The 23099-nt window shown below is 50.4% G+C and overlaps 2 protein-coding genes across 3 annotated transcripts in view; both read right to left on the bottom strand.

Annotated features, from left to right (window-relative positions):
* Positions 1-10678, bottom strand: part of Tbcd (tubulin folding cofactor D) — a 148507-nt gene extending 137829 nt beyond the window's left edge. The window contains exons 1-6 of the mRNA XM_048366218.1: positions 10387-10678; positions 8556-8606; positions 6113-6210; positions 4653-4754; positions 3091-3237; positions 2411-2466 (exon numbers count right to left, since the gene is read on the bottom strand). Coding sequence (XP_048222175.1) covers positions 2411-2466; positions 3091-3237; positions 4653-4754; positions 6113-6210; positions 8556-8606; positions 10387-10579 — 647 coding nt within the window. The 5' untranslated portion in view covers positions 10580-10678. The remainder of the gene's footprint in view (positions 1-2410; positions 2467-3090; positions 3238-4652; positions 4755-6112; positions 6211-8555; positions 8607-10386) is intronic.
* Positions 10679-11345: 667 nt separating this feature from the next.
* On the bottom strand, positions 11346-22753 carry Fn3k (fructosamine 3 kinase). 2 transcript variants are annotated; one of them, XM_048366481.1, is made up of 6 exons: positions 22570-22753; positions 18795-18946; positions 16580-16671; positions 15824-15906; positions 13601-13723; positions 11346-11753 (listed from the first exon to the last, which is right to left on the bottom strand). In XM_048366481.1, exons 1-6 carry the CDS (start codon positions 22708-22710, stop codon positions 11415-11417), a joined length of 930 nt encoding a protein of 309 aa, XP_048222438.1. In that variant the 5' UTR covers positions 22711-22753; the 3' UTR covers positions 11346-11414. The 2 variants fall into 2 exon arrangements, with proteins under 2 accessions (XP_048222438.1, XP_048222439.1); XM_048366482.1 differs by having other exon boundaries at positions 22588-22753.
* Between the last annotated feature and the right edge of the window lie 346 nt (positions 22754-23099).

Raw genomic sequence — 23099 nt, 5'->3', positions numbered from 1 at the left:
GTTGCTTTCTCTTATAGTGTTTTTGTCACAATAAAAACTGACTACCAAAACTTATCTCTTACCTCTGAAAAAGTAAACCAAAACAAACTTTTCCTCTTTTAAGCTGCTTTCTCTTACAGTGTTTTTGTCACAATAAAAACTGACTACCAAAGCTGACTAAGCAAAACTTATCTTTTTGGCCCATGATGAGGCAGAGAACAGTCTCTGCCAGTGTTTCTTTTTGTCATTTTTTTTTTTTTGGTTGACTGTGAGGCTTGAAATCGGGCCTACACACTATCTCTGAGCCTCTTTGTGCTCAAGGCAAGTACTCTACCACTTGAGACATAGTGTCACTTTCAGTTTCTGAGTGGTTAGTTGGAGACAAGTGTCTCATCAGGAAGAAGCAGCCTCATCTGCTCTAGGCACAAAAGTGCACCTTGCTCTTACTTCTCAGGCCCCCGTCCTCACCCGTGGACCATGCATTCCAAAGTATAGGACTCTCAACTGCTCTGAAAAAGCAAGCATCTGGGGCTGGGAATATGGCCTAGTGACAAGAGTGTCTGCCTTGCATACATGAAGCCCTGGGTTTGAGTCCTCTGCACCACATATATAGAAAAGGCCAGAAGTGGCACTGTGGCTCAAGTTGGCAGATTGCTATCCTTGAGCAAAAAGAAGACAGGGACAGTGCTCAGGCCCTGAGTCCAAGCTCCAGGACTGGCAAAAAAAAAAAGCAAGCATCTCTCACCATTTCAGTGGTGGTCACAGAAAGACATAGCCATACCCCAAGTGAGATGTCCTCAGGCAAGGTGCCAAATATTTTCAGCCAACCCAACTACAAACTATTACGACTAACTTTCATCAACACAGTAGCAGAAAAAAACCTGTCAAGGCTTCTAACTCATTTCACTATACAAATTTTTAAAGTCACACATCATATAAACATTAGCATTCTTGGGGCTGGAAATGTGGCTTAGTGGTACAGTGCTTGCCTAGCATGCATGCCCTGGGTTCGATTCCTCAGCACCACATATATAGAAAACAGCCAGAAGTGGCACTGTGGCTCAAGTTGGCAGATTGCTAGCCTTGAGCAAAGAGAAGCCAGGGACAGTGCCCAGGCCCTGAGTTCAAGCCCCAGGACTAGCAAAAAAAAATATATATATAATATATATTATATATATATATTATATATATATATAATTCTCAAGTTCACAAAACAGGTGCCTTCAACCTTCATACACATCTTTGTCATCTTTTAGATTCCCCCAGGCAGGCTGTGTTGACCATCTTACCCAGCCCACCAGAGAAGCCATCTTCACCTCTCAGCATTTCACATTTTCCCCTATACATAAATTCTGGTTTCCTTTTTTTTCTCCTTATTTTCTGATGCTGAAATCAGACTGAGGGCCTTGTACATATTAGGTGAACGTTCTACTGCCAAGCTACATCCCACCGGGGTGTGGGGGGCGGGAGGAAGAAAGAGGAGAGACTGAGCCTCCAACTCAGTATCTGACACTTTATGCTCTCACTGGCAGGCACTCGACCACCTAAGCCACACTTCTAACCCCTATACCTATTCCTGAAGCTTGAACTCAGGGCCTGGGTGCTGTGCCTGCCTGTTTGTTTTTTCACTTAAGGCTAGTGGTCTACCAACTCAGCCACAGCTCAACTTCTGGCTTTTTGGCGGTTAATTGGAGATAGAAGTCTCACAGACATTCCTGACCAGGGTTGCTTTGAATTACAATCCTTAGATGCTTACATCTCAGCCTCCTGAATAGGTATGATTACTGGTACCTGGCTTTCCCCTCACCCCCCACCCCCGCCCACGAGTCCTGGGGCATGAACTCAGGGCCTGAGCACTGTCCCTGGCTTTTTTGCTCAAGACCAGCACTGTACCACTTGAGCCACAGAGGCACTTCTGGCTTTTTTTCTGTTTATGTGGTGCAGAGGAATCAAACCCAGGGCTTCATGCATGCTAGGCAAGCACTCTACCTCTAAGCCACGTTCCTAGCCCCTGGCACCTGGCTTTGACTGGGTATTTTTTTTATCTGAAGCCACATAGACCCTGCGTGTGCTCATGATCTCCATAGACCACAGCATGAACTGCTTCTGAAATGACTCTCAAATTGCCACCACTCCTATGTGGAGGCCAAATCACACCATGGGGAATCCTGGCTGCACCTGATCTAGATCTACCCTTCTGTCCAAAAGCCCCAAACCAGCACTGGAATGATCACTTCAAGTTGAAGTGTCTTGTTTGTCCAACCAGGCCTACATGCTCCTACAGAGACAGTAAAACAATCTTAGGGGCAAACACCTCTTGGACCTTTATCTGAGGATTAGCAGATATACCCAAACACAAGAGTATATAACAGACCTTCTTGAACACCAGTCACACATCAGCCAACAGCCCAGGGCAGCCAGCAGGACTTACTTAGAAACAAGGACAGCAGCCCCGTCTCGTGCCTTGTCGCTGACAACCAAGTAAGACTGCAAGAATTCAACAGGTTAAATTTGACAGGTCAATTTAACATTCTAAAATTTAACTCATTATTTCTAGGTTTCCTACAACATGCATTATTTATGCAAAGTTCACAACTGAAAGTAAAATGAATCCTTATTTTCTATTTACATTGTTCTTAAAGCTTCTTACAGATCACTGTTACACTTGACAGAACATTGCATTATCTACAAAGAAATAAGATCTGCTAATTCATTCTGACCTCTACATGAATTATCATAATTTCAAGTATAGTAGAATTTTACATTACTGGAAATAGGGCTGGGAATATGGCCTAGTGGCAAGAGTGCTTGCCTCATATACATGAGGCCCTGGGTTCGATTCCTCAGCACCACATATACAGAAAATGGCCAGAAGTGGCACTGTGGCTCAAGTGGCAGAGTGCTAGCCTTGAGCAAAAAAGAAGCCAGGGACAGTGCTCAGGCCCTGAGTTCATGGCCTAGGACTGGCCAAAAAAAAAAAAAATTACTGAAAATAATGGAAGTGAAATATATAAATACCCAGAATTAACCTAGTTGAGCTCTAATTTCAAGACAGTACAGGCATGAAAGAGGACACAATTAGCAGCTGATTATTTGTATGGCCATATTTACCTCTGCAATCTGCAGAATACGGTCCATTACAGGCATTCGTGTTTCCCCCGGTTGAATGAGAAGGTTTCCATCAAGACGTGAAAAATCAAAAGGAATCAGGCAGGTCACAGAGAGCCACAGTAACAGCATGTATCGGGTTTCCCATGTCTAGGGAATTAAGTCAGGATGATTTTAGTACAGAAGACCTTACTAAGCCACTTACTAAGTGGCTCATGACTGTAATCCTAGCTATTCTGGAGGTAGAGATCAGGAGTACTGTGGTTTGAGGCCAGCCCTGGCAAAAAAAAGCTCACAAGACCCTATCTCAGCCAGTAGTTGGGCTCAGAGATACATGACCCATTATGCAGAAGGCCAAAATCACAAGGATCACAGTTCTAGAACAACTTAGGCAAAAAAGTTCACCAGACTCTATCTCAACAGAAAAGACTGGGCATGGCCAGGCACTAGTACACTGGGCTAAATAGTACTAATTTAGCTAGTACCCCACACTATACACAAACTGTATTTCATGATCCTGCTTAAAACAAAAGTCAAAACTCTCTGCAGGCACCAGTGGCGCACACCTATAATCCTAGTTACTCAGGAAACTACTGAGGCTCATAGTTCAAAGCCAGCCCCAGCAAGAAAGTCCATGAGACACCTATCTTTTAATAAACTACCAAAAAGCTGGAAGTAGGGGCTGGGGATATAGCCTAGTGGCAAGAGTGCCTGCCTCGGATACACGAGGCCCTAGGTTCGATTCCCCAGCACCACATATACAGAAAATGGCCAGAAGCGGCGCTGTGGCTCAAGTGGCAGAGTGCTAGCCTTGAGCGGGAAGAAGCCAGGGACAGTGCTCAGGCCCTGAGTCCAAGGCCCAGGACTGACCAAAAAAAAAAAGCTGGAAGTAGATCTTGAGAAAAAAAAAAAACCCAAGGACAGCACTCTGGTCCTGTGTTCAAGCCCCACCCCTACCTGCCCACACACACATACATATACACAAAGGGGAGGGTGGCATGAACCTGTCATCTTAGGTATGGTGGAAAGCATAAATTAGGAGGACCAAGGTCCACACCAGCTCATCTAAAAAAAAAAAATAGAGAGAGAGAGAGCCACTCAAGTGATTGAGTGCCTGCCTAGCAAGCGTGAGGCTCCCAAGTTCTTTAAAAAAAAGAGTACTTGGGAAAAAAAAAAAAAAAAACAGTATGATGGTACAGGCATGTAACCCCAGTGCTCAGGATGCTAAAGCAAGAGGCAAGAGAAGTATGAGTTCAAGGCCAGCTGGGCTACAAAGCAAAACCCTGACTCAGGGAAGAAAAAAAAAAAGAAAGAAAGAAAAACCGCAGAGCTGCTGACAATCCCACTGCTTCCCCCACCCTCCACAGGTCCCATCAACCCCACCACCACTGGGTCCTGTGGGCCTCCCACAGGGCAAGTACAATCACACTGCAAGTTACAAGGCATAATATTTTTTTATAAAAGACATTTTAAAGGAAAACAATTTAAAGCAACAAGTATGAAGGCTAAAAAGCAAGCCAAAAGAATTGCATGCAAGGAGCAGAAGCAGCTGGAGTGGCACTCACCTTGTGGTCTTTAGGGTTTTGATCTGTGAACATATCTAACACAGACTGTACATCAGCTACTTCATGAGGAAATAAACGGAGAAATATTTTATATCCTCGAACCTACCAAATAAAATACATTAAAACTTATATTAGGACAGACACCAGTGGCTCCTATCTATAATCATAGCTAAAGGGAGAGGGAAGAGGGGAGGAAAAAGAGGGGAGAAAGGAGAGGGGAGAGGGAAGAGGAGGAAGGAGGGAGGAGGGAGGGGATAGTGGAGAGGGGAGAGAGAAGAGAGGGGAAAGAGGGAAGAGGGGAAAGCAGGAAAGGGGAGAGGGAAGGGGAGGAGGAAAAGAAGGGAAAGGGAAAGGAAGATTAGAAAATATAAAGAGTAAAATTATCTCTTTCCTCTAACCAAAAAGATCCACGGGGCCCAAGGATCAGAAAGAATTCTGTCACACTACTGTAATACAACTTGGTAAGATCAAAGAAACTACCATTCTTCCTGTTTATTCATTAAATACAGTTTGTTCCAATTTGGCTAAAAAATCTTACTGTGTTTATTAGAAATACAGATATGCTAAAAAGTAAAAACTTCTTCTACCTTGTTTGTAGATTTTCTTCTAGACCCAAGAACCTCAGAGGTTCCTATTAACATTTCTGTAAAATATTCAGTTTCTCTAGTCAGACAAGAATCTGTCCTTGGTACGATGAAAGGTATACCCCAAGCACCACAAATTCCCCTACAGGCCAGCACACGGCATCATCAGAGGCCTATCTGGCCTCCGGTCTCAGAACCTGCATGCAGTACATGTTGAAGTGGGAAAAGCATCAAACTTTTCTCCTTTTTCCCTGAGTAAACCTTTTGGTTCTATCTGAAACTCTCCCTTCCCCATCCCCCAACTCCAGCACTAAGACCTAAGTCCCAGTATATGTATGTTCAAAACAGAGTGGCGGGGCTGGGGATATAGCCTAGTGGCAAGAGTGCCTGCCTCGGATACACGAGGCCCTAGGTTCGATTCCCCAGCACCACATATACAGAAAACGGCCAGAAGCGGCGCTGTGGCTCAAGTGGCAGAGTGCTAGCCTTGAGCGGGAAGAAGCCAGGGACAGTGCTTAGGCCCTGAGTCCAAGGCCCAGGACTGGCCAAAAAAAAAAAAAAAAAAAAAAACAGAGTGGCAAGACTGCTTGCCTCGTATACATGAAGCCCTGGGTTCGATTCCTCAGCACCACATATATCGAAAACAGCCAGAAGTGGCGCTGTGCCTCAAGTGGCAGAGTGCTAGCCTTGAGCAAAGAGAAGCCAGGGACAGTGCTCAGGCCCTGAGTCCAAGGCCCAGGACTGGCAAAAAAAAAAAGAGAGAGAGAGAATGAAACCTATAATGTCTGAGAACCGTACTTCCAAAGAAATATTTTGGAGGGTAACTTCTGGACCAAGATGTGAAGAGTCACTCTACAACTGCTACACAAATGTTACCTTGGTGATGATGTAAAGAAACTTAAATGCCAGATGTTTAAGGCCACTTGGAGATGTCTTATCTTGCACTATGTCCAACAACGAGTTCATCATCCATTCTAGGGAAAATGATATCAAACATTGGCTATAAAATTGAACAACAATACATTGAAAAATAAAAAAGGTTTTTTTATTGAGAGCATATGAATGGGCCAACATTAGTACGCCTATATAACCAGGTACCAATAACACAAAAGGTAAAAAGTGTTCCCTAAGCTGTCTCTGAAAGGGTCTTCACTTAATACAATATTCATTCCCACCTCGAAAATGAAAAAACAATATCAAAAATTGATGTCTGACACCATAATTTATAAAAACACACCTAGCTTGAAGCATGTGTTAAGAGAAAGGAGGGGGAAAAAAAAAAAAAAGAATGGAGTCACACAGGGCTCAGTAATGTCTCCTAGCCCAGTTTAGAACTGAGCACAAGGAGGGGGGTTGTATGGAGTCGTGAGTGTCTGTCCCGTCCCTGGGAAGGCCATATTCAGAGCACGGGAAAAGGGAAGAAGAATCAGCAATCTCCTACTGAAAGGAATGCCATGTTTAGAGTCCAGTGCAGGGAAAGGAATCACACAGCATCAGCAATCTCCTATCCACAGAGAAGCAGTGTTTAGAACCCAGTACAGGAAGAAAGGTCACTCAAGATTCTATGATCTCCTTGTCTATAGAAAGCCATGTTTATTTGGAGCACAGACCCAGAGGAGGGTCCCCTCTGGAAGTTTGCCACCACAGACTAAGAGGAATAGAAAAGGGTAGGAAGAGGGCTGGGAATCTGGCTTAGTGGTAGAATGCTTGCCTTGCATGCACAAAGCCCTGGGTTCGATTCCTTAGCACCACAGAAACAGAAAAAGCCAGAAGTGTTGCTGTGGCTCAAGTGGTAGAACACTAATCTTGAGCTAAAGGAAGCCAGGGACAGAGTGCTTAGGTCCTGAGTTCAAGCCCCAAGATTGGCAAAAAACAAACAACAACAACAACAAAAATTACTAGACATGTACTACCTAAAAGTACTGGGAAAGTGGCTTAGTGGTAGAGTGCTTGCCTAGCATGCATGAAGCCCAGGGCTTCATTTGTGCATAGCCTTGAGCAAAAAAAGCTCAGGGACAGTGCCCAGGCCCTGAGTTCAAGCCTCCCCAACCCCCCAGGAAGAGGAGGAGCAGCAGCAGTAGCTACTGCCACCCATGTTTTCTTTTGTTTGCTCTTGAGCAGGCCCTAGGGCTTGAACTGAGAGACTGGGCACTCCCAGCCTTCTTTTTGGGTAGTTAATTGGAGATAAGAATCTCATGGTCTTTCCTGCCCTGGCTGGTTTCAAACTGCAATCTTCAGATCTCAGCCCACTGAGTAGATAGGATTACAGGTATGCGCCACAGGCACCCAGCTTGTATCTTTCTTTTTTTTGTTTTTTTTGTTTGTTTTTTTTTTGCCAGTCCTGGGCCTTGGACTCAGGGCCTGAGCACTGTCCCTGGCTTCTTCCCGCTCAAGGCTAGCACTCTGCCACTTGAGCCACAGCGCCGCTTCTGGCCGTTTTCTGTATATGTGGTGCTGGGGAATCGAACCTAGGGCCTCGTGTATCCGAGGCAGGCACTCTTGCCACTAGGCTATATCCCCAGCCCTTTTTGTTTTGTTTTGTGCCAGTACTGGGACTTGAACTCAGGGCCTGGGCATTACCTCTGAGCTCTTTTACCATTTGAGCTACAGCTCCATTTCCAGCTTTTCAGTAGTTAATGGAAGATAAGAGTCTCATAGACTTTCCTGCCCAGAGATCTGAGCTCCTCAGACCTCAGCCTCTTGAGTAGCTAGGATTACAGGCAAGAGCCACTAGCGCCTATTGTAGATGCAAAAAGAAAACTTTTTCCCACCTGAAACTCCAGGGCTTGAGAGGCTGAGGAAGGAGGATGGCAAGCTCAAGGTCAGCCTGGGCTATATAGTAAGACCTTATCTCAAAAATGAAATGAGAAAGAAAACAATTTAATCAAATGAAATAGATTCACACATAAAGTTAGTAGTTAAGTGAAGCATCAGTGTTTCCATCTTCGAAACAAAGACGATACCTTCCTAAGGTGCTACATGGGTAGGAAGAACTGGATAACCCTCTGTGACACTTACCAGAAAGCAACATGTGCCTGGCCATAACAGACTAAAATGTATCTGAGTACAAAAAAAAGTTCCTTGAATGGCAGCAAGGGAAATGCCCATTAGACATATCTGCTTATAGCCTCAAGTATATCTGAACCTCAGCCACTGTCATAGGCCCACAGCCCCAACTCAACTAGCCAGCAATTAAGGCACAGCACTGAGAACACTTCATCTTGACACATTCTGCTAGCAATGCACACAGATGCCAACAGCATATACAAGGTCTTTGTCATCTGTAATTGAGCCATCAGTTATTGGCTTCACTGCTTACCAAGGTGTGGGTCCAATAGGTGAGGCTGCTCCTGGTATTTGTCCATAATCACTAAAAGGAAAATAACATGAAAATTAACTATCACTCAGCCAGGAGAGCATGTGGGACTTAGAAACCCTCCTGCTGCTCCTCAGCAACTTCCAAGGGGCAGCGCCCTTCTCCCCAGCCCTTGAGTCCAGCACTCCTGACTTCTTGCTGGCAAGTACCACACAGGCCACTTGGGGAAGTGCTCCCACCATGTCCCAGCCTTCAGAGTGACACCAGGCCAGACATCTTGCTCCACACTCTGTACACTTTCCTTCTGGGAACTCTGAACCCTCCCTTCTCTTTCCTTTCCTTTTACTAACTCTCCACAGGTCCACCTCTCCTTGTTTGGTGACACTAACCCCTGCAACTCTTCAAATCCACAACACACATCACCATCACCATCTTTTGTTTCTCATTCTGGAGCTTGGAATCAGGGCTTCAAGCAACATCTCCAGTCCAGCATTTTGATGACTAAGTAGACATAAAATCTAGTAGTTTTGTCTACCTCAGCTAGTTCTGAAACTTGATCCTCACGACCTCCTGAGTAGTCAAGATTACAGGGATGAGCCACAGGCACCCTCTTGCTACCTGCTCTCTACCCCTACCTACCAGCAGGTTCTATCAATCCAACTACCTCTTTGCCTGTGCAGTTCTCACCTGCCACACCTCTAACCAATACTGCCTGCCTCCCAGGAACTGGAAAACATGCTTTCACTATTCCCTGGATAGTCAGTCCACCTCAGAACAGTTCTGTAATGAGGTATTGTTGCCGGGAACCCAAATTTACAACTGAAGAACCTAAGACAAGGCCATGAAGCAGGGTTCAAAATCAAGGCCTGCAACACCGAAGCCTACATGCTTTCCCCTATGCCCACACCACCCTGCATCTTTCAGAACAAAGTCATTCCAAACCAAGCAAGATTATGTAGAGATGTCTTAAGCTATTAAGTTTCACAAAAACGATCACAGTTAAGTCATTATCTAAAAGCTCCTTTGGAAATCATCCATTATAAATGACTGCAAAGGCCTAAATGTGGAGTGTGCACTGGCCCTGCCCACTCTCTGGTCCTGCTCACAGCCCTTAAACAGAGCACACTGTCTTCCCAGAGTCTTCATGGGGCTCCAGTGCCCAGGTCATAGGCCCTGCACCAACTGCTCCCTTCCCCCACTGCAGGTTGTGTGGTATGTGTTCTCTGCTATGCCTGTGTATTTTCCTCCTATCCACACACAGTGGTACACACTCGGCAGTTCACACATGCACGGCGGTCCACACACAGTTCACACACACAGCAGCCCAGACAGTGGTACACACATGGAGGCACACACAACAGTCCACACACAATGCACACACACAGTGGTACACATACACTCGCAGTGGTACACACACAGTGATGCACACATGCACAGCCACACAGTCCACATACAGCGATAAACACACAGCGATGAACACACAGCGATCCACATACACTCATGGCAGACACACACACACACACACACAGTGATGCATACACACAGAAGTCCACACACACATATAGGGTGGAGGGTGGTCCTTACACACAGCGGCCCACACACAGCGATGCACACACACACGCAGGGCGGCCCTCACACACAGCGGTGCACACACGCACGCAGGGCGGCCCTCACACACACAGCGGTGCACACACGCACGCAGGGCGGCCCTCACACACACAGCGGTGCACACACACACGCACGGCGGTCCCCAGCGAGTTGGGCTTTGTGCCCACCACCAGGGGCACGGGAAGTAACGCGGCCTCCCGCCGCCGCCGCCCCCCGCCGCCCGCACCGCGGAACCGCTGCTCCGCCACCTCCCGCGCCAAGAGCTCGCCGTGCAGCTCCCGCAGGCGGCCCAGAAGCGCGCGGATCTCCGCGCTCTCGCCGAAAGCTTCCAGGGAGGCGCTGCAGGCGGGCGCGTCCTCCGCCGCCGCCGCCGTCGCCTCCGCGGCGCCTGGGGAAGGCGCTTCGCCGCAGAAGGCCATGCCCGCGGGCGCGCTGTTCGGGGACGCCCGGCACCGGGAGAACACCGCACCGCGGAGCGCTGATGGGAGCGCCCGCCAGCGGCCGGCCCCACCCCGCGACCTCCGACCCCGCTACGGGGCGTGCCAGGCGCCACGGGAGCACGCGCCGGGCGACGCGGCGCTCAGGACGCATGCGCACGCGCTCCGAGGCGGGGAAAGAAAGCCGCGCCTTCTCCGGGAAGGGAACAGGCGGAGCCAGGACGGACGAGCGCGCAGGCGCCGGTCGCGCGCGGCGGGGAGGGGGGGGGTGGGCGGGGAGGCGGGCGGGGCCTGCGCCCGGGTCCGCGGCAGAGGCGGGGCCGGGCGGGGCCGGGCGCGCCGCCGTCGGGCCGCTCCGTGGCTGTTCGCCCCAGCTGGAAACGGTGCCGCCCAAAAGCCCGAAGTGGAGCGGCGGGCTCGAGGGAGGAGGAGGCCGGCCTGGAGCACAAAGGCTCCCGGACGGGGCCCGGGCCCGGAGCTTCTGCCCCCGGACCGGCACGATAATTAACCACGGCCACACCGCCGGGGCCAGGCAGCCCGCGGCCAAACGCCGGTCACCGTGCCCGCCCCGCCCCCCCGGCCGGGCTGCGGAGGCCGGGACCCCCCTCCCCCCCGCGGTCCCCAGCCTAGCCGAGCCGCGGGGCCCGTCGGCCTGCGGCCCAACCCGACCCATGAATTGTGAGGCGCTCGCCGGGCCGCGCCTCCGTCCTCCCCGCCCCGGACGCGGCGGACACCGGTGAAACCAGCACGCAGCTGCCTGCAAGCCGGGAGCCAGCACGAGCTTTATTGGGGCTCGGCGAGGAGGCCGGGGCACCTGCTACCGGAGCAGCTCCTTCATGGTGCCCAGGGACGCGCTCCGGTACGCCCGCCCGAAGTGGTTCCAGTGGTTTAGGTAATTAAAGAGCTGGTAGAGCAACAGCCGCTGCTCGAACCCCGGAGCCTTGGGGATCTTCTGGTGGTAGGCAGTGAAGAAGGGCCTGGGGAACCCCCCAAACATCAAAGCAATTGCCAGTTCAAACTCCGAATGGCCATAGAAGGAAGCTGGGTCATATATAACGGGCCCTGAGTCATCCTCAGCCACGTTTCCCGACCAGAGATCTCCGTGGAGCAGGGCAGGGAAAATCTCTAGGCCACGAAACAGATCTGGGATCTTCACCTAAGAAAGCAATTAGAGTACGGAATTACCAAGGGACTACAGTCTCGCCACGTGATTCTTGTTAATAAGACAATGACCCATGTGTTTATTCAAGATCCAACTAAGCAATCTACTAAGCCAGAGCTAAGGGTCCTCTGACTCCAGGGGACGGGGTCTTGCCCAGCTTGCCGCTTACTGCTCACTTAGGTCCACAGCCTTTGCAGAACCAGTGATATTCACACAGTATTATCATTGTTTTGCATTAACTTAACAAAATCATGTAGATCTTCACCTCTTTTGTATCATGCTAGTTAAATAAAATTTGTTTGATGCGGGCTGGGAATATGGCCTAGTGGCAAGAGTGCTTGCCTCATATACATGAAGCCCTGGGTTCGATTCCCCAGCACCACATATATAGAAAATGGCCAGAAGTGGCGCTGTGGCTCAAGTGGCAGAGTGCTAGCCTTGAGCAAAAAAGAAGCCAGGGACAGTGCTCAGGCCCTGAGTCCAAGGCTCAGGACTGGCAAAAAAAAAAAAAAATTGTTTGATGCATATTCACCCTGGATTGAAATACATGAATCGTGTTTCTAGCATTTTTAGAGTTATATTTTGAAACCAATCATAGTGGGACCTGAGACATCCAGACCAAGAAATTCACATTTAGTCCTAGCTAAAGAGGCTGAGCCATCCCAAGTAACAGGAACTAAGGATAACCTAAGGATAACGGGGGCCCAAAGCAGCTTAACCTAGAGCTGCTTGACCTTTGCCAAAGAAAGGAATGAGGAAAACCAGCATAAAATTCCAGAGATGAGAGATTTTAAGTTAAATTATGGAGTTAAATGTGTATGCAGTAAATACCAGTTACACCCAGAACCCAGAATTGAACAAAGAGAGAGTAGCCTGGAATGTGCACCTTGTTTAATAGCCAAGTCTAGTTCTGTATGTCTGCTTGCTTGCTTGAACAGAAATTACCTGACCACCTGCGTGTGGTACATGTGATTTTTGCCTTTAAAAACCAAGCCCTACAAAGCCCAGTGCTGTTCTTTACCATCTCAATGGAAGGGAACAGACACTACGCAGCTAAATAAAGACTCCTAGCATGATTGACTGAGTGTTGGTTGTTAGGAAAATGGAGAACAGAAAAGGAATAGGCTGGACTCAATCCTCAACAGGTGAAGACTGTTTATTGCCAGCAAGGGGTACAGACCTTCCCATGGGATTGGAGGTTGTGCAAGGAACTAGATTTTGAGGTAGGCTTATATAGGGCTTAACAAGAAAACAGAAACTGGGTTATGGTCTCTTGGGGGACCAGGGCACTATCTTTGGCCAAGGCAACAGTGGAATGCTCCACCTGGGGTGAGGGGCTATTATCCCGTGGGAACCAAGGGTGGTGTTCTTGCTCAGCCCAGATTGGAATAACCTGCCTGTAGACAGGCATGTGATCAAGCCTGTTGTCTTGTTTGACCTTGGGGAATAAGGCAGGCCTCAGTCCTTCACTGGTGACTTTATTGTCATGAGTTGGAGTCCCACCTGGGTGGCCAGCATACTACAGGACCCACAATGAGACTTAAGTACTCACCTGGACTTTGGCAGAGAAGGAGGAACTAGGGTAAAAGTGGACAAGCATTACTAGTAATTAGACAAATAATATCAAAGACCACCACTCAGTAGCTAGAGACACATTCCACATGAGGAAAGTAAGTCTCAGGTTGAATACTTGGAGACCTAGAGTGGAACAGTGCACCCAGGAGCCAAGAAGTCATTAATGTGCATGCAACTTGATCACCTCTACTTCAATAGCAGTGTTGGCCATGCTGACTATTCTCAAGGGACTGTTTCTTCCCAAGAGAACTAATTTCTAAGCTCACCTGTAGCCTTGACCACAGTTCTCGGGCCTCTCTGTCACCATAGTCCTTCTCAATGAGGTCCAGCTGTGCTTGTAGCCGGTGCTGAGTGAAAAAGGTTGGCCAGTCATCCTGCCATTCATTCACCTGAAAAATAAAAGAGGTCAGTACTGCAACTCAGAGCAACAGAGCAGTTACATGTAGAATCTTCCCAAACCCTAGAGCAATCACTAAAAGAACATAGCAAGTAGTACCATAGCTAATCAGCCAAATGCAGACATAACTAGAATCATAAATCAGTGTATCTAAGCCCATGTACTGGTAGCCCGTGCTTAAAACCCTAGCTGATCAGGAGGTTGAGACCTGAACATGACAGCTAAAAGGCAGTCTGGGAAGAAAAATCCAAAAGAATTCAATCTCCAATTATGCAGCAAAAATGCCAGAATGGAAGCATGGCTCAAGTAGTAAAGTGCCAACTATGAGTATAAAAAGCTAAGCAAAGGCGGGGGGGGGGGGGGGGGAGGGGGGAGGGGGAATGAGGGACAAGGTAACAAACAGTACAAGAAATGTATCCAATGCCTAATGTATGAAACTGTAACCTCTCTGTAATTCCGTTTGATTATATATATAAAACAAAAAAGGGGCTGGGGATATGGCCTAGTGGCAACAGCGCTTGCCTCGTATACGTGAGGCCCTGGGTTCAATTCCCCAGCACCTCATATATAGAAAATGGCCAGAAGTGGTGCTGTGGCTCAAGTGGCAGAGTGCTAGCTAGCCTTGAGCAAAAGGAAGCCAGGGACAGTGCTTGGGCCTTGAGTCCAAGCCCCAGGAATGGCCAAAAAAAAAAAAACTAAGCAAAAATAGTGAAACAAGAGCAAAAGTTCGTGAGTTCAAGCACTGGTACAGAATTTTTTTAATTCATCCAAAAGAAGGAAGGGGAAGGGGCTGGGAATATGGCCTAGTGATAAAGTGTTCACCTCATATACAAAAGCCCTGGGTTTGATTCCTCAGGACCACATATATAGAAAAAGCCAGAAGTGGTGCTGTGGCTCAAGTGGTAGAGTGCTAGCTTTGAGCAAAAAGAAGCCAGGGACAGTGCTCAGGCCCTGAGTCCAAGGCCCAGGACTGGCAAAAAAAAAAAAAAAAAAAAAAAAAACAGAGCTTCAAAACATGAAAATAAAGGCTAGCTGTGCTGGCTCTAGATAATTGCAGCTACTTAGGAAGTGAAGATGGGGAAAATGATTATTCAAGGCCCGCCCAGGAATAAAAATGTATTTGGCAGAACACTAGTACCTCATACCTGTAATCCCTGCTACTCAGGAGGCTGAGATCTGAGGATAAAGATTCAAAGATATCCCAAGCAGTAAAGCCCATGAGACTCTTACCTCCAACCACCAATAAGCCAGAAGTAGAACTGTGGCTCAAGTGATACAGCAGTAGCCTTGAGCAAAAAAAAAAAAAGCTCAAGGACAGCACCCAGGCACTAAGTTGAAGTCCCAAGACGAGCACACACACAGAGAACGTATTGATGAAATAAAAAGGAAAATCAATATGCTAAGAGCTGGTTTATGAGAAGATCAGTAAAACTGATAAACTTCTAGCCAGACTGATCAGATTAAAAAGAAAGAAGACAAATTGCTAGTATCGAGGGCAAAAGAAGCCAAGTGCTAGTGGCTCACACCTGTAATCCTAGCTAATCAGGAAGCTGAAATCTGGGAATCACGATTCAAAGCCAGCCTGGGCAGGAAAGTCTGTGAAACTCTTATCTCCAATTAACCACCTCAAAACTGGAAGCAGCTCTGTGGCTCAAAGTGGTAGAGTACTAGCCGTGAGGGAAAGAGCTCAGAGACAGCGCCCAGGCCCTGAGTTCAAGCCTATATCTGAATAATAATAATACCACTTTTAAAGGCCCTAGAAGAGGAGCTGTCCTATCCTTCTTCATTCTCTCACATGCACACAACACATGACATTTGTACCACTGTTCTCTCTGCCTGAGATACTGGAACACTGCTCCCCTGGCAGCACCATTCCCATCCCCCTCCACCCCCACCAGAGAGCCTCTCCACACAGGGGGCCCCCATCCCAGATGTCACAGCCTCCCCTCTACCTTCAGAAATCAGGTAGTTGATCTTCTGATGCCTGGGGACTGGCACTCGGTCCCACACACACACAGTCAGGTGGTCAGCACTGGGTGCCAGGAAGGGTCATCAGCTACACAGGGACATCCTCACCCAGGCAGGCACTTACCTGAGGGATGAAGCCGCAGAAGGTGACAGTGTGGAAGCCGAACTTGCTCACATACTGGGGCTCAGCACTCTCAGCCCCGTGGCCTGTAAACAGAGGTCCAAGGTTCAGGGAGCTGATAATCCTTTCCTGGAATCTACTTTACACAAGTTGGCATTTTCTCTCCCCGTTTTATACAGAGAGGTTCCTGTAGGCCTCGCTGTGCTTGCTGGAACGTGAGTGGTCTGAGAGCGCATTACACATGCCTGTGAGGAGCCAACATACAGACTTGCTCAGGCTCTGGACAGTCCACTGAACAGGCCACGGAGCCAGGCAGGGAAGGAGTAACAAACCAATTCTACTAGCTTATCAGTTTCATCGAATTCTTGTTTAATAATCCTATTTTTCATAATTCAGGGTAAAATGTGATAACATTCAATTCAACCTATTACCAAAATTCCATCCAAAGGCACAATGGAGGCTTACGCTTGTAATCTCAGCTACTCAGGAAGCTGTGATCTGAGGATCACAGGTCAAAGCCAGTCTGGGCAGGAAACTTGTGAGACTCTTATCTCAAATTAACCACCAAAACAAGCTAGAAGTAGAGCTGTGGCTCAAGTGGTAGAGCGCTAGTCTTGAGTCAAAAAACCCAAGGACAGCTCCCAGACCCTGAGTTTAAGACCCTAGGACTAGCACAAAGAGGAGAAAAAGGCATAATGGGTGCTGCTCGGGGGTAGCCAGTCTGGGGTGGTAAGGGTATCAATAACAGACGGCACGCACCCACGGTGTGCTCCCTCTCCTGCAACTTCTCCCTGAGCTTCTGGTTGAAAAGGTGCAAATCTGCCATCTGGTCCCCAAGTTTTGATGCCTGGCTAAGGAAAGAAGAAATACAGGCAATTGAAATAGCAAACATAGGACAGTTAAAATAGCAAGTGATAATCCCGCCCCGTGTGTTCCATTCTGAAGTATTTTAAAAACTACTCTCCATTAAAAAGTAAAAAGTGAATGCTAGATATGACCTTTCCCTCCCCCAAACAGAAGCATGAAATCAGGAAGAGGGGCCAGGTGTGAGAATTCCTGTAGCCATCCAGCAGGCACAAAGTTTCAAAGAGTGAGTGAAGTCAAACTTTAGCTACCACTTCTGCAGGCACAAATACAAAAGGCAATAAAGGAAAAACAGTGATGACAAACACGTGCTGAAACTCAAGTAGTCCCTCACTCCTTGCTTATGGAATTGTGCAGGACTGGAAACCTACTCGAAACCTACTCTTTTTTTTTTTTTTTTTTTTTTGGGCCAGTACTGGGCCTTGGACTCAGGGCCTGAGCACTGTCCCTGGCTTCTTCCCGCTCAAGGCTAGCACTCTGCCACCTGAGCCACAGCACCCCTTCTGGACGTTTTCCATATATGTGGTGCTGGGGAATCGAACCCAGGGCTTCATGTGTAGGAGGCAAGCTCTCTTGCCACTAGGCCATATTTCCAGCCCCAGAAACCTACTCTTGAATTTGAATTCCCCATATTTTACACATGGATATATAGGACTCTAATAATTAAAAAAGAAAATTAAGACTGCAGCTAATAGACTAGCCTTGCTCAACCCAAATTGAGCTGGCATTTTGTATACTATAAAGTTCAAAACAATGATTGGGACGTAGCTCAGTAGCAAAGTGCTGGTCTAGCAAGTGCAGTGTCCTGAGTTTGATCCCAAGTACAAAAAAAGAAAAGACAAATATATGTATGCATATATATATGCACACACATACATATATATGTAAATTTATTTATTGTCAAAGTGATGTACAGAGGGGCTACAGTTTCATACATAAGGCAGTGTGTACATTTCTTATCCAATTTGTTACCTCCTCCCTCACTCCCCCCCTCCACTCCCTTTTTTTTTGTCAGTCATGGGGCTTGAACTCTGGGCCTGGGTGCTGTCCCTGAGCTCTTCAGCTCAAGTGCTTTACCACTTGAGCCACAGTGCCACTTCATATACATTTAAAAAACAAACAACAACAACAAAAGTACAAAGTGAAGGATAGGTTCAAGTGCACTTGTTTAATGCAGCCTTATCACAGCCAAACTTCTTTCCCCTCAAAAAAAAAAAAAGAAAGAAAAGAAAAGAAAAAGCATACAGCAGAAGTAAACACCTTTGTCTCCATTTAAAATGAACTCTGAGCCAGGCTCTGGTGGCTCAGCACACTTATCTTCTTTTGTTTTGTTTTTGTTGCCAGTCCTGGGGCTTGGACTCAGGGCCTGAGCACTGTCCCTGGCTTCTCTTTGCTCAAGGCTAGCACTCTGCCACTTGAGGCACAGCGCCACTTCTGGCTGTTTTCGATATATGTGGTGCTGAGGAATCGAACCCAGGGCTTCATGTATACAAGGCAAGCACTTTACCACTAGGCCATATTCCCAGCCTCCACACCTATCTTCAATTAACCAGAACTGAATGAAGGCTTGGCTCAAGTGAGAGCACTAGCCTTGAGCAAAAAACTCAAGAGAGCTGGGCAGGGTAATTCACACCTGTAATCCCAACAATTCAGGAGCCTGAGCTCTAAGGATCATAGTTGAAATCTAGCTTAGGCAGGAAAGTCCATGGTACTCCTATCCTCAATTAACCACACACACACACACACACACACACACACACACACACACAAAAAAAAAAAAAAACAGAAGTGGAGCTGTGGCTCAAGTGGTAGAGCTCTACCCTTGAGCAAAAAAGCTCAAGGACAGTGCCCAGGCCCTGAGTTCAAGTCTGAGGACTGGCACACACACACACACAGACAGTCACACACACACACTCTGGTGATTGTGCTGAGTTTTGCAGGCAGCTCAGCAGAAGCTGCTCCCCGTGTGTGTTTCTGTGTGTCTGTCTCTTTCTCTCTGTTCCCTCCTGCTCTATAGTTGTGACTCTGTAGTCACATGTATTTCTGTCTTTGTGTGTGTGTGTGTGCGCGCGCGCGTGCGCGTATATGGGTCCCTCTCTCCCACACTCACCTGCGCAAGCTCTTCATCTTCAAATACTCCATTACAAAGGCTGCCCCACCTCCTGGCACGTTGATCACCTTTACAGGCTGAGGCACCCGCACCAGGCCTGTGCTGTGGAGGGCCTGGAGGCTTGCCATCTCCCCCTCAAACATCTTCCGGGCCTACATCCAAACAACGCCATGAGTCTTGTTGGCTCTGCCAGCTCCAACTCCAGCAGCAGCTTCTGCCAGCCACGCTGAGCCACCCATAGTCCTTGCAGCTACAAGAATCATAATCCCAGGGGCTGGGAATATGGCCTAGTGGCAAGAGTGCTTGCCTCGCATACATGAAGCCCTGGGTTCGATTTCCCAGCACCACATATATAGAAAACGGCCAGAAGGGGCGCTGTGGCTCAGGTGGCAGAGTGCTAGCCTTGAGCGGGAAGAAGCCAGGGACAGTGCTCAGGCCCTGAGTCCAAGGCCCAGGACTGGCCAAAAAAAGGAAAGGTGAATTTTGGGGGCTGGGAATATGGCCTAATGGTAGAGTGCTTGCCTTGTGTACATGAAGCCCTGGGTTTGATTCCTCAGTACCACATATATTAAAAAAAAAAAAAAAGCCAGAAGTGGCGCTGTGGCTCAAGTGGCAGAGTGCTAGCCTTGAGCAAAAAGAAGCCAGGGACAGTGCTCAGGCCCTGAGTCCAAGGCCCAGAAATGGCAAAAAAAAGAAAAGGTGAATTTTTGTTTGTTTGTTTGTTTTTGCCAGTCCTGGGGCTTGGTCTCAGGGCCTGAGTACTATTCCTGGCTTCTTTCTTTTTGCTCAAGGCTAGCACCCTACCACGTGAGCCACAGCACCATTTCTGGCTTTTTCTGAGTACTATTCCTGGCTTCTTTCTTTTTGCTCAAGGCTAGCACCCTACCACGTGAGCCACAGCACCATTTCTGGCTTTTTCTGTCTATGTGGTGCTGTGGAATCAAACCCAGGGCTTCATGCATGCTAGGCAGGCATTCTACTGCTAAGCCACATTTCCAGCCCCAAAGTGAATCTTTTTCACCAACATGTGGCACACAGCAAGGAAGAATTCATCTAATGTAACACTGGGATGTTTATGGTGATGTTCAAGAAACAAGAGGGCCCTGGGTGAGCTCCATGTGTGTCTCCTTCCCGTTTTTTCCAGGTCCACTGGACTTGAACCATGCCTGACACCTCCCAGGCCTGCCTTCCCTGACCCAGGTTACTTCTACTATGCCCAAACAGGGTACTTTGCTGTGGTGCCTGTGGCTGCCTTGCTCAGAGGCAGGAAGGTCCTCAATTCCTTGGGGGATCTGAGCCCAGCCCCAGAGTCCCAGCTCCCTCTCACTTCCGCTACAGCCAGGCCTTCCAGAAACCGGTCCCACATCCTCATCTCTGCAACTAGTGCTCTGCAAGCCTCAGACCCCTCAAACTTCAGGCCTAGCCTCATTCTCCTGGCCCCTGCCTGTCTGGAAGGGCCCTCTTTCTTTGTACCCACCTGAGTGGTAATGCCTTTTGGGTTTACAGTAACTGAAGAACTCTGGGATTATGATTCTTTTTTTTTTTTTGGCCAGTCCTGGGCCTTGAACTCAGGGCCTGAGCACTGTCCCTGGCTTCTTCCGGCTCAAGGCCAGCACTCTGCCACCTGAGCCACAGTGCCCCTTCTGGCCGTTTTCCATATATGTGGTGCTCGGGAATCGAACCCAGAGCTTCATGTGTAGGAGGCAAGCACTCTTGCCACTAGGCCATATCCCCAGCCCCTCACCTTTCTTTTTAATGGTACTAAAGATGCAATATGGCCTTTGCACAACTCAGGACCTGTGTGTGCTAGGCTAGCAAGCACTCTACCACTGAGCTCCACCCTCATCCCAAGCACAGATTCATTAGTTTGTAAATACTTGTGTCTATAAAATGGCAGGTTTAAGAAAATCAAGCTCCTGAATGAAATCAAAGCACCTATTTGCTGCACAGGAAGATAACTCTACCTTTCAATTCAAAGTACCAGAGAGAACAAACAAGCCGGCCTCCTGGAATTGCTAGCCTGCGCCTGGAGTGGCGAGCTGGGGCCCTGACCATCATCTGGTAAGAAGGTGTCCACAAGCCCCAGCTGTCCTCAGGAGCTCTGAACCCACCCAGGGTGGTGCCTGGGCCCACCAGCAGCCTGCCTATTCAGGCTGACTTTCTAATTGTGTTACCAAGTGCCATACATGCTTGAGCAGGAGCACATAGTTGCTGTTGTTGGCCATGGGACTTGAACTCAAGGCCTGGATGCCGTTCCTCACCTTTTTTGCTCAAGGCCAGTGCTCAACCACTTTGAACCACATCTGTACTTCTGGTTTTTAGGTGGGTTATTGGAGATAATCTGCTCAAGAACTTTCCTGCCTCAGCTGGCTTGGAACCTTGATCCTCAGATGTCAGCCTCCTGAGTAGCTAGGATTAGAGGCCACAGCCCTGAGCCACCAGCTCCCAGCTAAGCAGGCCTTAGGAACCAAGAAAAGAAAAAACTGCTGAGGACTAGGGGGACAGCCCCTGCCGGGAGGCCCTGAAGCCCTGTCCTCCTCCCCTGCGGGAGGGGAGAAGGCCTGAGAGGACCTCTGAGCCTCAGGGTCCCCTCAGGGTCCCCCCAAATTCCTCCAAGCTGGATGGGAGAGCGCCTACCTCGAGTTAGGCTAGAAAATTAATCCTGAAGCAAGGGCCTGGGGCACTCTCCCCAACCCCACCCTCCCCTCCCCCAGTCCTACCCTCCCCCTTCCTTTCCCCTCCCCCATGCCCGCCCTCTCCCCCTCCCTCTCCCCTTCCCTCTCCCAGTGCCTGCCCTCTCCCCCTCCCTCTCCCCCTCCCTCTCCCCCTCTCCCCCTCCTTCTCCCCTTCCCTCCCCCCGTGCCCGCCCTCTCCCCTCCCCTCGTGCCCGCCCTCTCCCCCTCCCTCTCCCCCTCCCTCTCCCCTTCCCTCTCCCCGTGCCCGCCCTCTCCCCCTCCCTCTCCCCTTCCCTCTCCCCGTGCCCGCCCTCTCCCCCTCCCTCTCCCCTTCCCTCTCCCCTTCCCTCTCCCCGTGCCCGCCCTCTCCCCCTCCCTCTCCCCTCCCTCTCCCCTCCCCCGTGCCCGCCCTCTCCCCCTCCCTCTCCCCTCCCTCTCCCCTTCCCTCCCCCCGTGCCCGCCCTCTCCCCCTCCCTCTCCCCTCCCTCTCCCCTCCCCCGTGCCCGCCCTCTCCCCCTCCCTCTCCCCTCCCTCTCCCCCTCCCCCGTGCCCGCCCTCTCCCCCTCCCTCTCCCCCTCCCTCTCCCCTCCCTCTCCCCTCCCCCGTGCCCGCCCTCTCCCCCTCCCTCTCCCCTCCCTCTCCCCTCCCCCGTGCCCGCCCTCTCCCCCTCCCTCTCCCCCTCCCTCTCCCCTCCCCCGTGCCCTCCCTCTCCCCGTGCCCGCCCTCTCCCCCTCCCTCTCCCCTTCCCTCCCCCGTGCCCGCCCTCTCCCCCTCCCTCTCCCCTCCCCCCCGTGCCCGCCCTCTCCCCCTCCCTCTCCCCTCCCCCCGTGCCCGCCCTCTCCCCCTCCCTCTCCCCCTCCCTCTCCCCTCCCCCGTGCCCTCCCTCTCCCCGTGCCCGCCCTCTCCCCCTCCCTCTCCCCTTCCCTCCCCCCCGTGCCCGCCCTCTCCCCCTCCCTCTCCCCTTCCCTCCCCCCGTGCCCGCCCTCTCCCCCTCCCTCTCCCCCTCCCTCTCCCCGCCCTCTCCCCCGCTCCCGGCCCTCTCCCCCTCCCTCTCCCCTCCCCCCCTCCCTGCCCGGCGCCCCCGCCGGCCGGCCGTGCACCTGCGTCCTGCGGTTGACCTTGACGAACACCGGGCCCGCGTCGGTGTCGTAGGCTTGGCCCTCGCTGATGTCCCCGGGCCCGGGGCTCCCGAAGGCCCGCAGCCGGGCGGTGCGCAGCTCGGCGCGCAGCAGCTGCTCCATGGGGCCGGGCACCGGGGACGGGCTGGGGAGCCGGGACGCCGCGGCCCGGTGGACGGGGGGGGGGGGCGGGGCGGGCCGAGCTCTCCGAGCTGGAGGGGGGAAGCCGGGGAGCGGGAGGGGGTGGGGACGACGGGATGGGCCGGGGGACGGGTCGGGGCGCCGCTGGGGCGCAGCCACCCCTAGCAGGGGACTAGCGCCTCCGCCAGGGAGCCCGAGGGCGTCCCTGCCTCCCGCCTGCGATGCAGTCTCAGCACTCCCTGGGGGCGGGGGCAGCTTCATGCACAGACGGGGATTAGGGTGGCCCCCCGCCCCCCGCCCCCCCCCCCAGCCCAAGGAGCACTGGAGGCCCTGGAGACTGGGCTGCCCTGCCCTGCCCTTCCCGGCGGGCT

This window comes from Perognathus longimembris, chromosome 17, assembly GCF_023159225.1.
Source record: "Perognathus longimembris pacificus isolate PPM17 chromosome 17, ASM2315922v1, whole genome shotgun sequence".
NCBI lineage: Eukaryota > Metazoa > Chordata > Mammalia > Rodentia > Heteromyidae > Perognathus > Perognathus longimembris.
The sequence above is the reverse complement of the archived record's forward strand: the minus strand, read 5'-3'. Positions and strand labels throughout refer to the sequence as shown.